This window comes from Pogona vitticeps, chromosome 4 (genome assembly GCF_051106095.1).
Source record: "Pogona vitticeps strain Pit_001003342236 chromosome 4, PviZW2.1, whole genome shotgun sequence".
NCBI classification, from domain to species: domain Eukaryota; kingdom Metazoa; phylum Chordata; class Lepidosauria; order Squamata; family Agamidae; genus Pogona; species Pogona vitticeps.
In genome coordinates, this window is record NC_135786.1 from 190,521,878 (window position 1) to 190,534,018 (window position 12,141).

The following is a 12,141-nucleotide window of genomic DNA, read 5'->3' on the forward strand; positions in this document are numbered from 1 at the left end:
TTGTTAAAGGTTCCGTACACCTTGGTTCAATTATCAGCCCAAAATGATACTGCAGCCCAGACAAAAAGAAGATTAAGATTAAGAAGGGCAGTTATTGGAAGAACTAGAAAAGATCCTTAAGTGTAAGATATGTCTCTGAAGACTGAGATCCATAGGGTTGTGTTTCTGGTTAATCTTTATGGATGTGAAAACTGGGCAGTGAAGAAAGCTGACAGGAACATTATTAATTCAAAATGTGCTGGTTTTGGAGAATGCTGGATATAATGGACTGCCGGAAAAACAAGTTAAGGCTGCAACTACACTGTCAAATACTGTGGGATTTGTTGCAGGCAGAAAATGGCTGAATCTGCATTTTTGTAAAAACTGAGACCAATTCGAATCAGTCCAGCCCTTTTTGCTCCTAATGTGGATTTTTTTCTTTGCCACTGGGGGCTTCTACTTCTTTCAAGCTGGAATGATTCAAAAGGCCCTTTCCAATTGTGAGCAGTTATTTTGTTCTGCAAAATGCTTCATGGGACTGCCATAACTTGGAATAGATTTTGTGGCACATAGAAATAGATAACATAAAAAACTACTTTATTTCCAAAGAGATACCCATGTTAGTCTGTGTCCACACATACAACAAAAATAAAATGAAAATATAACACTACTGTAGCACCTTCAAAGATTTACAGATCCATTTCAGTGTGAGGTGTCATGGAATACAATCCATCTAGATTTATAAAAATGAGCTTTTGTGAGTTAAGATCCACTTATGTTTATAGAATTTATTTCAGTGTGAGTTTTTGTTGATTACAATCTACACATGGATTGTAATCCAGGAAAGCTCACGATGACATAAATCTGTTTTAAATTGCCACAATAGCTTTGTTTTTGTTGTATGGGAAAGTTTATAGATAGCGTCCCACACAGTACCAAACATTTACTGACATCCAACAGTGTAGCTTATGCTGTGTAAGCCTGACAATGTCATCAACTCTGGAGTTTTTTCAAAAATTAAAGACTTTCCTAACTATCCCACAGCCCCCAGTGGCTTCTCCATGATGGACAGAATCCCAGGGAAGGCTTGGGATTTGTGGGGAAAAGGGACTGGAAATATTTAATTTATAAAGAAGCACTGTGGCTGATGATACCATCAGTATGACGTATGCTACTAGATTTCAGCCATTTTTTCTCCATGTTATATACACTCTCTCATCAAGATGTGGAATAGAAGGACCCTGGTGCTTTTTTTTGGCCTGATAGTAGAAAAGTATGCCTGTTTGATGGGCAATGAATGTTTGATGTATTTCCATGAAAACAACCATTTTGTTGTTGTGAGGGTTCAGTTTGCGGGACCTCCCTTTCCCCAAATAAAGCAGGAGACGTTTTAAAATCAAAAGTGTTGTCTTCATTTATTAACTCGGGTAACTGGATTGAAACATTATATAAACTTGGAACAAATGTCTCCGGTGAGAGCGACAGCTCAGACAGGGGCAACCACATGTCCATTTCAAACGGGTTTGTAGATTTGTGCTCCCAGGGACCTGCCAAAACCCTCTCAGGTTCTGGGGGCGTATCTTCTCCTACATCTGGAATTAGTAATGGGGTGGTTTCTTCATCCCCCGACCAACCCCAAAGCAGTGATCCCTCTCCTGGGTTGGTCCCCCAAGGTCCAGATAGCAACCCAGTCTCTTCAACTCCTCCAGATGCCATGCTCTTCTGGCTTCTCTTTCCAGCTCAGCCGCCTCTTTCTCTTCCCTCAGCTTGTGTCACCACTCTCGGGTTTCAGACTCACCCCAGTATGACGGGCGTTGGGGAAGTCCTTTTGGCTTTCAGCTCTCTGCCTCTTGCCTAGGAACCTGGGCTTGCTCCCCTAGCCCAGTCCACGGGCCCTGCAACCAAATCATTTCCCAGCCACCCAGGATGTCGCCCCGGTTTACCTTTATATCGCCCACCCCCAACTCCACCACAGACTGCCCAATCTCCCCTTTTCCCGCCATTTCAGGATAAGTCTGGGTGGCCACCGTTAACCCCTTCAAGCCCCAGGTTAAATCCTGGGTATCGACTCCTCGATACACCAACTTAGAAGGGATAGGGGGTGGAGGCGTCTGTGTCCCCTTAGATGTTCTAGAGAGAGACGGCACTCCTATCATAGCTTCTTGACCCAAGCCTCGGGTTCCACAGTTGTGTACAGTGGGGTCTTGACTTAAGAACGGCTTGAGTTAAGAACATTTTGACTTAAGAACCACTCTCATAGGAAAATATTGACTTGACTTACATACTTAGATTTGAGTTAAGAACTGAAAAAAACCACGTGGGAGGCAGGGAAAGTGCAAAATTTGAACTTTCAGTTAACTGTTGGCCATTGAAAAGGGTGCCTGTCTGCTTCCTCACTCCTCCCAGCGTTTAGAGAGTGGATTGGGAGTCTTCAGACTGCCTGGTACTGCCTGGACTGTATTTTCCCTGCCTTCCCTGAACCTTTCTTGACCTAAGAAAAAAAGAAACAAAATATCCCCCTCTAGTGGTCGAAGGCGGAATAGCAGTTTCCCATTAGTTTCTATGGACGGAAAAGAGCAGATACGGATCAAATGGTTTTCAATGCATTCCTATGGGAAATGCAGATTTGATCTGAGAACTTTTTGACTTGAGAACCACCTTCGAATACGGATTAAGTTCTCAAGTCAAGACCCCACTGTATAACCCTAAACCCCTTTCACCTAAGGGTGGGGTTATGAAGCAAGAGCTGTGTAGACTAGAAAAATACAATTTTATGACAGAATTGGGGGTGGGGCAAGAATGGCTCATTTTGTAGAACTGTTCACAAGTCATCAACCCTTCTTCCTTGTTAGAATAATTTTCAGTCACATTTAAAACCATAGTGTTTATTATGCAAGTTGTCCCTGAGAGAAAGCAATAATTGCTTAAGAGTACGCAAGGTAAGTGGTTTTGTTGCTAGAGCCAGGGGAAATCTATTTTCCTATATAGTTGTATACAAGCCATAAGAATTGTCCTCTTGGTTTCAAATGTTTATATCAATGTGTACGATTTTGCCCACTGGGGAAAACTAGCCAATGCTAGTTAGCTGACACTTGTTACTGTCAGATTTTCTCCAAATGCTTACAATATTTTTTTTCATATCTTATTGTTTTCTCTTTCCTTTTATTCTAGCCTGTTCAAACACCATTCGGTGAGTTCTGTTTCACATTCTACTAAGTAATATAAGCTGTGGGCCACAGAACTAGGAGGTCATAAGCAGAGCAGACTCAAGCACAGATCTATAAACTATTGCTAATGTCAGCAGATTAGCAGTTTGATCCAAGGCACTTTACTTGGTCATAAGTTCACCAAGTTCAGTGGTTCTTATTTCTAAACAATTCAAGCCTTCATTTTCTAATTAATCGACAAAGTTGATTCCAATTGATCACAATTATAATCATAATCTTAGAACTGCAGAGCTGGAAGGGTCCCTATGGGTCATCTAGTCCAGCCCCTGTCAAGAAGGGACAGTGAGGAATCAAACTCCCAGCCTATGGTCCTACAGACAGATAAATAAACCACTAAGCTATCCAGAGGTTCTTCAATATCTCATCTCTGTGTGTTTTTGTCTTTCAGAAACAGATGAAGACAATGAAATAGAACAAGATATCTTTGATATCAATGAAGGTTTTTAAAGTCTAAATGTTTATTTTAAAATGATTTAAATAATAATAACAGGATCATGAACATATACTAACTTCTAGTTTTTCCCTTTTTAAAGCTTTGGGTCTGAACCTGTTCGAGGGTGATATCAAACTTGAAAATGAGGTATGTTTAAATGCCAAGCATCAAAAAATTTTTTTTATGAGTTGGGAGGTATTGAACCAATTGACTGATTTTCTAGAAAGTGTACCAGTAATTTTTCCTAGTAAACATCTGCATAATGGAGAAGTTTCTGGCTCTGTTTATAAGCCCCTCCTCTTTTTTTATTACTACGAAGTGTTGTGAGAAGCCCACCCTTCTGCTTGAGAACATAGGAAGAGCCATGTTACATAATACAAAACACCTGCCTCTGAAGTTGGCATCATGTGATCCTTAGCTATTTTTAAGCATCTAATCCTGCTCCGTTTGCCACTGCCCCATTTGTCACTGCAACTGGTAGAAGTATGCCATTCAGATTTGGCATTACTACAAACATAAGCCTTTTCCTTTCTCACTTCTTTTCCAGAAGGGAAGTAGATGCTCTGCCCTGCTACCCTGCAGGATTCTGTGATGCAAGAGAGCCCCCTGGTACCCCATACACTAAAGAGAACTCCCACAGTTGGCATTAGATTTCCATTAGTTTATAGGTCTTATTTCCATAACTAATTAAGGAATAATGCCTTGTATATGACTTCTTTTTTCAGAGAAATTCCATTATTGGTGATGAGTATCGATGGCCCCACACTATTCCATATGTCCTTGAGGATAGCCTAGGTATGGCAGTAAATTTCATTTGTTGCAAAAGCAACCTTTCTGAATGGGTGCTTTTTACTTGCTTTAGTTTTTATTTATCTCCCAGAGTTTTTTGTTAGAATTATTAGATAAAGCAAAGCCTGGCACTGTTTAAAAAAGTTGATTTAAACAATGGTATTGCTAATGAAAATCCTAACATTATGTTACAGAGCATTAAGGAGAGAAACATTTTCTATGACAAGATTTAAAAAAGGAAATCTCAGGGGCACAAGTGCCCGGCATTTTACAAGAATGCTTGACACATTAATTAGAAAAGAGGTTACCTACCTGTAACTCTGTGTAAAGGTAGCAGGCCACTCTGATGTCACTGCCAACTCAGGCCTCTCAGAGTGCCCACCACACCACTTCACACTCGCTGCCACCAATTATAATGACTATTTAAGAAGGACAAAGGTTTCCTTCAAAACAAAACAGGTTTATTGGTACACGAAATAAAATATGTAAATCACAGGTAGCTAATCAAGGTGTAAATCACTGTTTCTTATTTGATCAATCACAGACTTTCCCTCACTGACTACTTAGGCACACAGGCCTCTAAAAAAGCTCTTTCTCTCTCACACACCAGATCTAAATCATTCTCTCCCTTCACACCCCTTTTTCTTCCAGCTCCTCCCCCTTCAGCACCACCCTCCATCACCCCATTGGCTGATGATCCACTGTCCAACTGTGACAGACAGGTGAGGTCAGGGCTGCCTGTTACACTCTGGTTCTTTGAGTAGTCCTCTGTGAATTCACACTAATGGGTTAATCTGTGGCTGAGCAGAGCAGTTTAAGGTAACTTCCACAGCTTTTAGCACTTAGTGCTGGGACCTCCCTACACTTGGCTATCTAACTCCGCCTCCAGCCCAGTGCCTCAGTTCTTAAAGAACCAACCGCTGCTGCCCAATATGCCATGGCACACATGACGGACAGTGGGGAGGAGGGCGGGACATGTGAATTCGCAGAGGACTACTCAAAGAACCAGAGTTACAGGTAGGTAACCTCTTTTCTCCTTTGTGTCCTCTGTGAATACACACTAATGGGTGACTAGCAAGCTGACCAACCAGGAGGAGGGTCATCATGAAAGTGCAGAAGCCAGGACAGCTCGTCCTACTGCAGCCTGAACCTTAAGCTGGGCAACCAGGCGGTAGGGTGAGATGAAGGGAGACGGAGTGCATCAAGAGACGGTGGCCTAGTAGGGCAATGTCGTCTTGATGCAAATGGACAGAACACCTGCCCATAACAGGAGTACATCAAGGTGGTAGAAGGTATGCCAAGATGATGGCGCACGTTCATTACTGTCGGGGAAGACTCCCAGCCAACAGGTAGGGGAAGCCAACACCCGGATGAACCAACCACCCGTGTCCTGAGACCATGAGGGACCATGTTCAGTGTGATGTATCCTGCAGGTCCCGGGAGCAGGAACAAGAACCAAGCTAGCAACGCAACCAAACATGACGGTTGCATACCCATGGCGGGCTCCAATGACCAGCCCTGAAGAGGGGGAAAGGTTGAAATCTGTGTAGGGGCCCCATGCCCCTTGGTCAGGAAGGCGCCCCCTAAGGAGGTGTGGCCAACACCAGCTCAGGAGCCCAACATGGCACACTACTAGTTCGATCGAGATGTGAAAGCATCCCTGTCTGGAGAATCCCATCAATGACAGAGGGAAAGAAAGATGGAATAGTCGAGGGCCCGCTCGTGTATAGCCACTGGATAAATGTGGTGAGCATAACATCATTCTGAAGAAGGCGTAACTAGAGAGTTCCTCCCTGTGTGTTCATATAAGAAACTGCAGCGGTTTAGAGTGATACAGTCTGGATTACCTGACTCCAGAGCAGGGACTCGGAGGCCCAAAAGGCCTTAATGAGTGCCAGGAGCTCCAGCACAATAACATGCAGACTGGTTATCGTCGTGGACCAGCAGGCAAGGGCAACGAGGTGGCATAGGCAAGCCCCACAAAGCCTATCGGGCTGGTACCCACTACTGACCAAACTGGGTCAAGAGACCAAAGGGGCTCCCTAACTGTAGTGGGGGGAAAGCGTCCACCAATCCAGGTGTGTAGTGACTTTTGGAGTCACCTGGAAGAACATGGAATTGTGGTCGCAAGATACCTGAAAGAGAGGAAGAATTCAGGATTAAAGGGACTGCAGCCTCAGTCAAGCAAGCTGTCCCACAGCTGCAGTAGATGCCATCAGTCCAAGGAATCGCTGGACCTGTAGGGCAAGGAACCAAGCGCCTGAAGAAAAAAGAAGCACAACAGTCAAACGTTGCCACAAACTTGTTGTCAGGAGAAAATCCTGCTACAAGAAAGCATCCAAAGGCACATGAATACAATTTACATCATGTGTAAGGTATAAAGTCAGCTTCACTGTGTTGACCTATAGTCCTCACGCTGACAAAAGGGACAGCGCCCAGGATGTGTGCTTACCAGCCTGTGGCTTGGACTCCGAGACCAGGAGTCAGTGAACCAACCATGGGTGAACAGTGATTTCCGCAACTGAAAACCTGAGAAAGCGGTCATAGTCCAACCAGATGCCTGCATGAAAACAAGCATCTTATGATAAACCAATCCCCCGGACATAACTAGTGAATAACAGAGTCCAAGGAAGCCAAACAGGAACTGCAACAACCGAGAGGGGTGTAGGAAGATTGGTTAGCAACTCTTCCACCCCCTGCGACTCATGTAAATCCCAAACCTGAATGGGTCAACAGCAGATTTGGTCGAAACTGCAAACATTATGCTACCGGAGCCGAGTTTGAGGAAGCACTACATCTGTGAAGCATATGTGGAGGCATAAAGCACTCCATAGCCCATGGCTCAGAATGGTGCCGGTTAGAGCGGGATGGCGATGGTGGCCGAGAGCTCATAGCTCTTATCCCAAACAAAAGGGACTGGTCCTACGCAACCTTTTCAGTGTGATAGGACCTTCCTGAGGGAAATTACCCAGCCTTACCTGACAGCGGAAGGGTTCTCGGGTGGACTCCTGTGAGTCCCTTCCCTATGAGTCTATGCGGGCACTGGCAGCTGAGATGGGGCCACAGGCTACTTTGTGAGCTAGCCCATTGATAAAGAGGGCTGTTTTGTGGCAAATTAACAGCCACCAGCAGGTGCTACCCCAGGCAGAAATATCACCGACTAGCAGGTCTAGTGGTGGGAGTTGCAGCCCCCCTTTCAAAGGCAAACTAAGGCTGTCAAATGCTGCCAGAAAGCTTTTGCCTCAGCACGTCACTGGTTTTAGAAATAGCAGCCACATGAACAAGCCCTCTGAAAAATGAGGCCTAATACACCAAACACCAAGGGCGTTACCCCAGACAGGCAAAGCACTGACATGCAGGGCTAGTCACAGGAGCTGAAAGGGCCCATTGTATCCCCAAAGGGAAACACAAGCCTTACCATATGTTGCGGGCACATCTACAGCCTCGGTGTGCAGCTCCCTCCAGAAGTCGCAGGTGCATGAAGGAGGGTTGGTGTGCGGCACACACACACAGAGGTGCTTCCCATGTCAGGAGGAATCACTGAAAGTCAGGGAAGGTGACCGGGGCAACAGGAGGCCCTTCTTCTCCTAGGGACAGGGCATACCGAGCCCTAACTCCTGTGCAGCAGGAGGCCCTTCTTCTCCTAGGGACAAGGCATACAAAGCCCTAACTCCTGTGGGGTCAAACAGCTGTAAGCGCAAGCCCCTTGAACCAAGAGGGCTGTTCTGCACCAGCCTCCGAAGAGGCTGTACCCCACTGAAGTGGGGAGCAGGAGCTAGGAGGCCCTCCTTTCAGGGCTGTCCGCTCACTGCAACAGCTGTAAGAACGAGCCCCTTGAAACAAGATGGCTGTTCTGTGCTGAACTCCGGAGAGATTGTAGCTCAGGCAAGCTGAGAAGCTGTCCTCTTCTATCCTGCTAAGAGAGAAAATTGCAAACAGACAAAAAAAAACTGTTGCTTTCCAGCCTGGGGGTAGTTATAAAGAAGGTAAAAGATATATTATTCCTTTAAGAGAAAAGCCCTGAGGGCTGAAACACCAGTTTTGTAAAGCCTCAACAAAGAACAGCTAATGCCAGCTAGTATTGTATCCCCCAGGCAAAAGAAACAACTTGTTACAAGTAAAGAACAAGGGGAGGTGAAGGGAAAGAAAGAAAAAGGCAAGAAAAAGATTTGTTTCTACTTGCGAAGTTCCAATGAAGCTGCTGCTACAGCAGCGGTCAGAAGAAGAACTGAAGCACTGGGCCGGAGGCGGAGTTATATAGCCAGGTGTAGGGGCGGTCCCAGCACTAAGTGTTTAAAGCTGTGGAAGTTACCAAAGACTGCTCTGCTCAGCTGCAGATTAACCCATTAGTGTGTATTCACAGAGGACACGAAGGAGAACAACTTGTACTCTCTTACGAAAGACGCCACTGCTATCCAAGAACTATTTCCAAAAAATTGTGAAGGGGTGCTACTAGTTATAAAATGTATTGTTTAGTTAAACGTTGAAAGGATCGAATTAGATTTTTAAAAAATTCTAAAGTATTACATAATTGTGCAATACTTTTATAAGTGCCACACCAGATTTCTATAAGTAGGGCTGTCAGCATGGCTCCTCTAAGGCAATAGCTGGACTTTGCCAAAAGTATTGATAATGCATGATGTTCCAGTCAATAGCTTTGCAAGTATTTTAGGGTGATTGTCTCTGGAGATTTTTCGTGGGAACAGTGGACTAATGTGCCTTCTTGTACATTCAGTGTGTATTTTTATAATTTTGTAATTGTGTGTCATCAAGCCAATTCCAATTTATGATGACTCTTTCCACAGTTTCCTTAGTATCAAATATTCAGAAGTGGTTTACCATTCCCTCCATATGGGGGTGTCTGGAACTAAGAAGTTTGCCCAAGATCACATAGGCTGGCGCTTCTACAAAGCACAGTGGATAATTGAACTCTTTATCATACTCAACTCACTGATTTCTCCAGACAGCTATATATTTGTAGATGACATCGAAGATTACCAAATGCCAAAAGCTGTGATCTCCTTCCAAAGAAACCAAAATCAGGATTTTCAAGAGGGGAGATGTATTTGTCATAGCAAAATCAATGCAAAGTGTTGGGTACCTTAAAGAGTAATAAGTATTTGTTTTTATTTTTGTTGAGAGTTTGGTACTGTACTGAATTCCAGTACAAATGCACAGCAGAAGTGCCAGCCGGTTCAGGCAGAATTTAGCTAGAAGCTCCCTTTTGTACCCGCCCCTCACCAAACACTAGCACTTAAGAAATAACACTCAGGAGGCCTTATTTTGTATAAAAGAAAGAGATCTATATTCTACTCAAGAAGATAAGCATTTAGAAGGTTTCAGGTAGATACAGGAATAAAAACAGCAAATACAATGTTCGTCTGTTCTGGCCCCACATGGCTGGAGGGATTTCCAGGCTTAGTGGGCCGGCATGGAGTCTTACATCTTTCCAGGTGAAAGGCGTGTGCAGGAATGGTGACCAACAATGGTGGTTCAAACACCTCATGGCCAGGAGGGCCGGAAACAGGGGTGGAGCCTCCCTACCCAGGAACAACAAACTCTCTAATTGGTCAGTATGTAAACAAACAAGCAAACAAGTTAGTTTGTGTTGCAGGCCCTTCCCCTTTGAAATTTACATCGAGATTGCTTGACCATCCAACAATTTTTACTAAACTTTCATGATCTCTGACCTACTGCTTCAGATAACAGTCTCAATAGAGAGGCATTTAATCTAGGAATGTGTTGCATCCTTGGGACCTCCCACTATTCAGACAAGGAGGATGAGTTTAATAAAACAAAGAGATCAAGGAAAAATATTGTCCATCTTTTCTGTCTGCAGCAAACCCCACTCATCCTGCATCTTATTTTTTGTATTTATTTTTTTAAATGCCCTTGGAAGAAAGTCTCTACAGCTTTTCTGCAGAGTCTCCAAAGTGCCTGCCTAGAGTTAAAGTGAACACCTAATAACAGTAATTTAGATTTTCTCTCACTCTTTTAGAATCAGTGTGTATGTAGATGTGCTTGTTCATTCTTATACTTTGCTATTTTTTTCATCCCTGTTGTCAAAAATCGATAAATACTTCAAACACACACCACAATTTGTATAAGGAATTTCATTATTGTTCTGGTAATCATGTCCAACATTCATAACAAACTAGGTATTGAAGTCCTTTGTTTCTACTCCAAAAACTTACTCCAATAGACTAATCCAGTAGGCTTCAAACATTCCGTTCATATATCAAATATAGTCTCAAAAATACTACTAAAAGAATTTTTGATTCCTGGGGGAGGGAGGAGATTTTAGCTGATTGAGTAGAAATTCATTATTTTAAGTGAATAATAACTGATCCTTTGTTTTATTTCTAGAGATGAATGCAAAGGGGCTTATTCTCAAAGCATTTGAACAGTATCGCCTAAAAACCTGCATTGATTTCAAACCCTGGGAAGGTGAAAGAAATTACATATCAGTGTTTAAAGGGAGTGGGTAAGACAAGTAATAATTAAGCTGTTTTCACCTCTGTAATCTCACATACAGACGTTGCCTGCATGAAGAACATTAAATTAAGACATTTCTAAAGCTATACTTAGTGATCTGGTGCTTAGTCCTTTCTTAATGAAAGGAGAGAATCTTTCGTCTGCATGCCTTTAGAGATGAGCAAAACAACATATGGGATCTAGACATCTTATGGGATCTCAATAGACTCTTGAATTATAACTTCCATAGTGGCCTTATTCTAATCTATGCAGATCAACACAGGTGAGAAAAAAAATTATTAGAAAGAGGATTGGATAAGACATTCACAAAATATAGTTGTACAGATTGATTGGAATGTTTCAATGTATGCCACAGTATGTTTCTCTTTTTTTAACCAATGCCTCTTTTGGTGAACATAGAAGTGCCTGGTGCAGGCTCTTCCAGTTTCAGTAGGGTCAGTTGAGGTGGGGGAGAGGATCAATATGCCATTTGGTGTGATTTTCACCTCTGAATGATATTTATCTTTCCCTCTGGCAACTTCAGGGGTTCCCAGGTTTGCTTGGCTTTGTTGAAAATGGCTCTTGCCCTAATAATTCCTTATTCTTCAGGCTAAGGTCCTGGGTGAGCAGAGGAGAACTTGTCCCACATGGGACTTCAATTTGGAATAAACATGCTGTGGTTCTGGCTCTTGCATGAGGGTGAGCTGTGCGGTGGGCTTTTACCTGGTAAATATTTGCCCCAGAGATCAGATGAGCTTGACTTTCATTAAACAGGTCTGTTAGGCTCCTGCTCTCAGAAGGGAAGAAAGTTCCCTCTGTCTAGGAGATTAAGGGGGAATGCCCTTCACTCCCAGGAGGGACAGAGTTGGTGGGAAGAGCACATATACCCCACAGCCATTTTGCAAACAAGGAATTTAAGAGTGGATATCTTTTGCAACTGATGAGGTGAAGGGCTGGGCTGCATTTAGTGTCAGGATGCAGGTTAATCTGACCTGTATTTACTCAGAAGGAAGTCTTACCCAAATACTGATTGCAGTTGTACATATGTGCGAACCCAGGCAGCTGAAATTAATTTTGCAGTCTCTGGGCAAGGCTTGGTTTTTTTAGTCTGTTCCCAATGATTACCTGTGCTAGGAACATATTAAACTAGAGCACAGCAACCTACACCAAAAAAGAAGCCCCTGACAGGAACTAAAAAGGTGCAGGTTGAGGCCATCAGGGGACAAATTGGTCTATTGA

The 12,141-nt window shown here is 43.4% G+C and overlaps 1 protein-coding gene across 1 annotated transcript in view; it reads left to right on the forward strand.

Moving 5' to 3' along the window:
• MEP1B (meprin A subunit beta) overlaps positions 1–12,141 on the forward strand; it is a 35,538-nt gene that overhangs the window by 1,380 nt on the left and 22,017 nt on the right. The window contains exons 2-6 of the mRNA XM_078393084.1: positions 3,151–3,169; positions 3,595–3,645; positions 3,740–3,786; positions 4,365–4,434; positions 10,795–10,912. Coding sequence (XP_078249210.1) covers positions 3,151–3,169; positions 3,595–3,645; positions 3,740–3,786; positions 4,365–4,434; positions 10,795–10,912 — 305 coding nt within the window. The remainder of the gene's footprint in view (positions 1–3,150; positions 3,170–3,594; positions 3,646–3,739; positions 3,787–4,364; positions 4,435–10,794; positions 10,913–12,141) is intronic.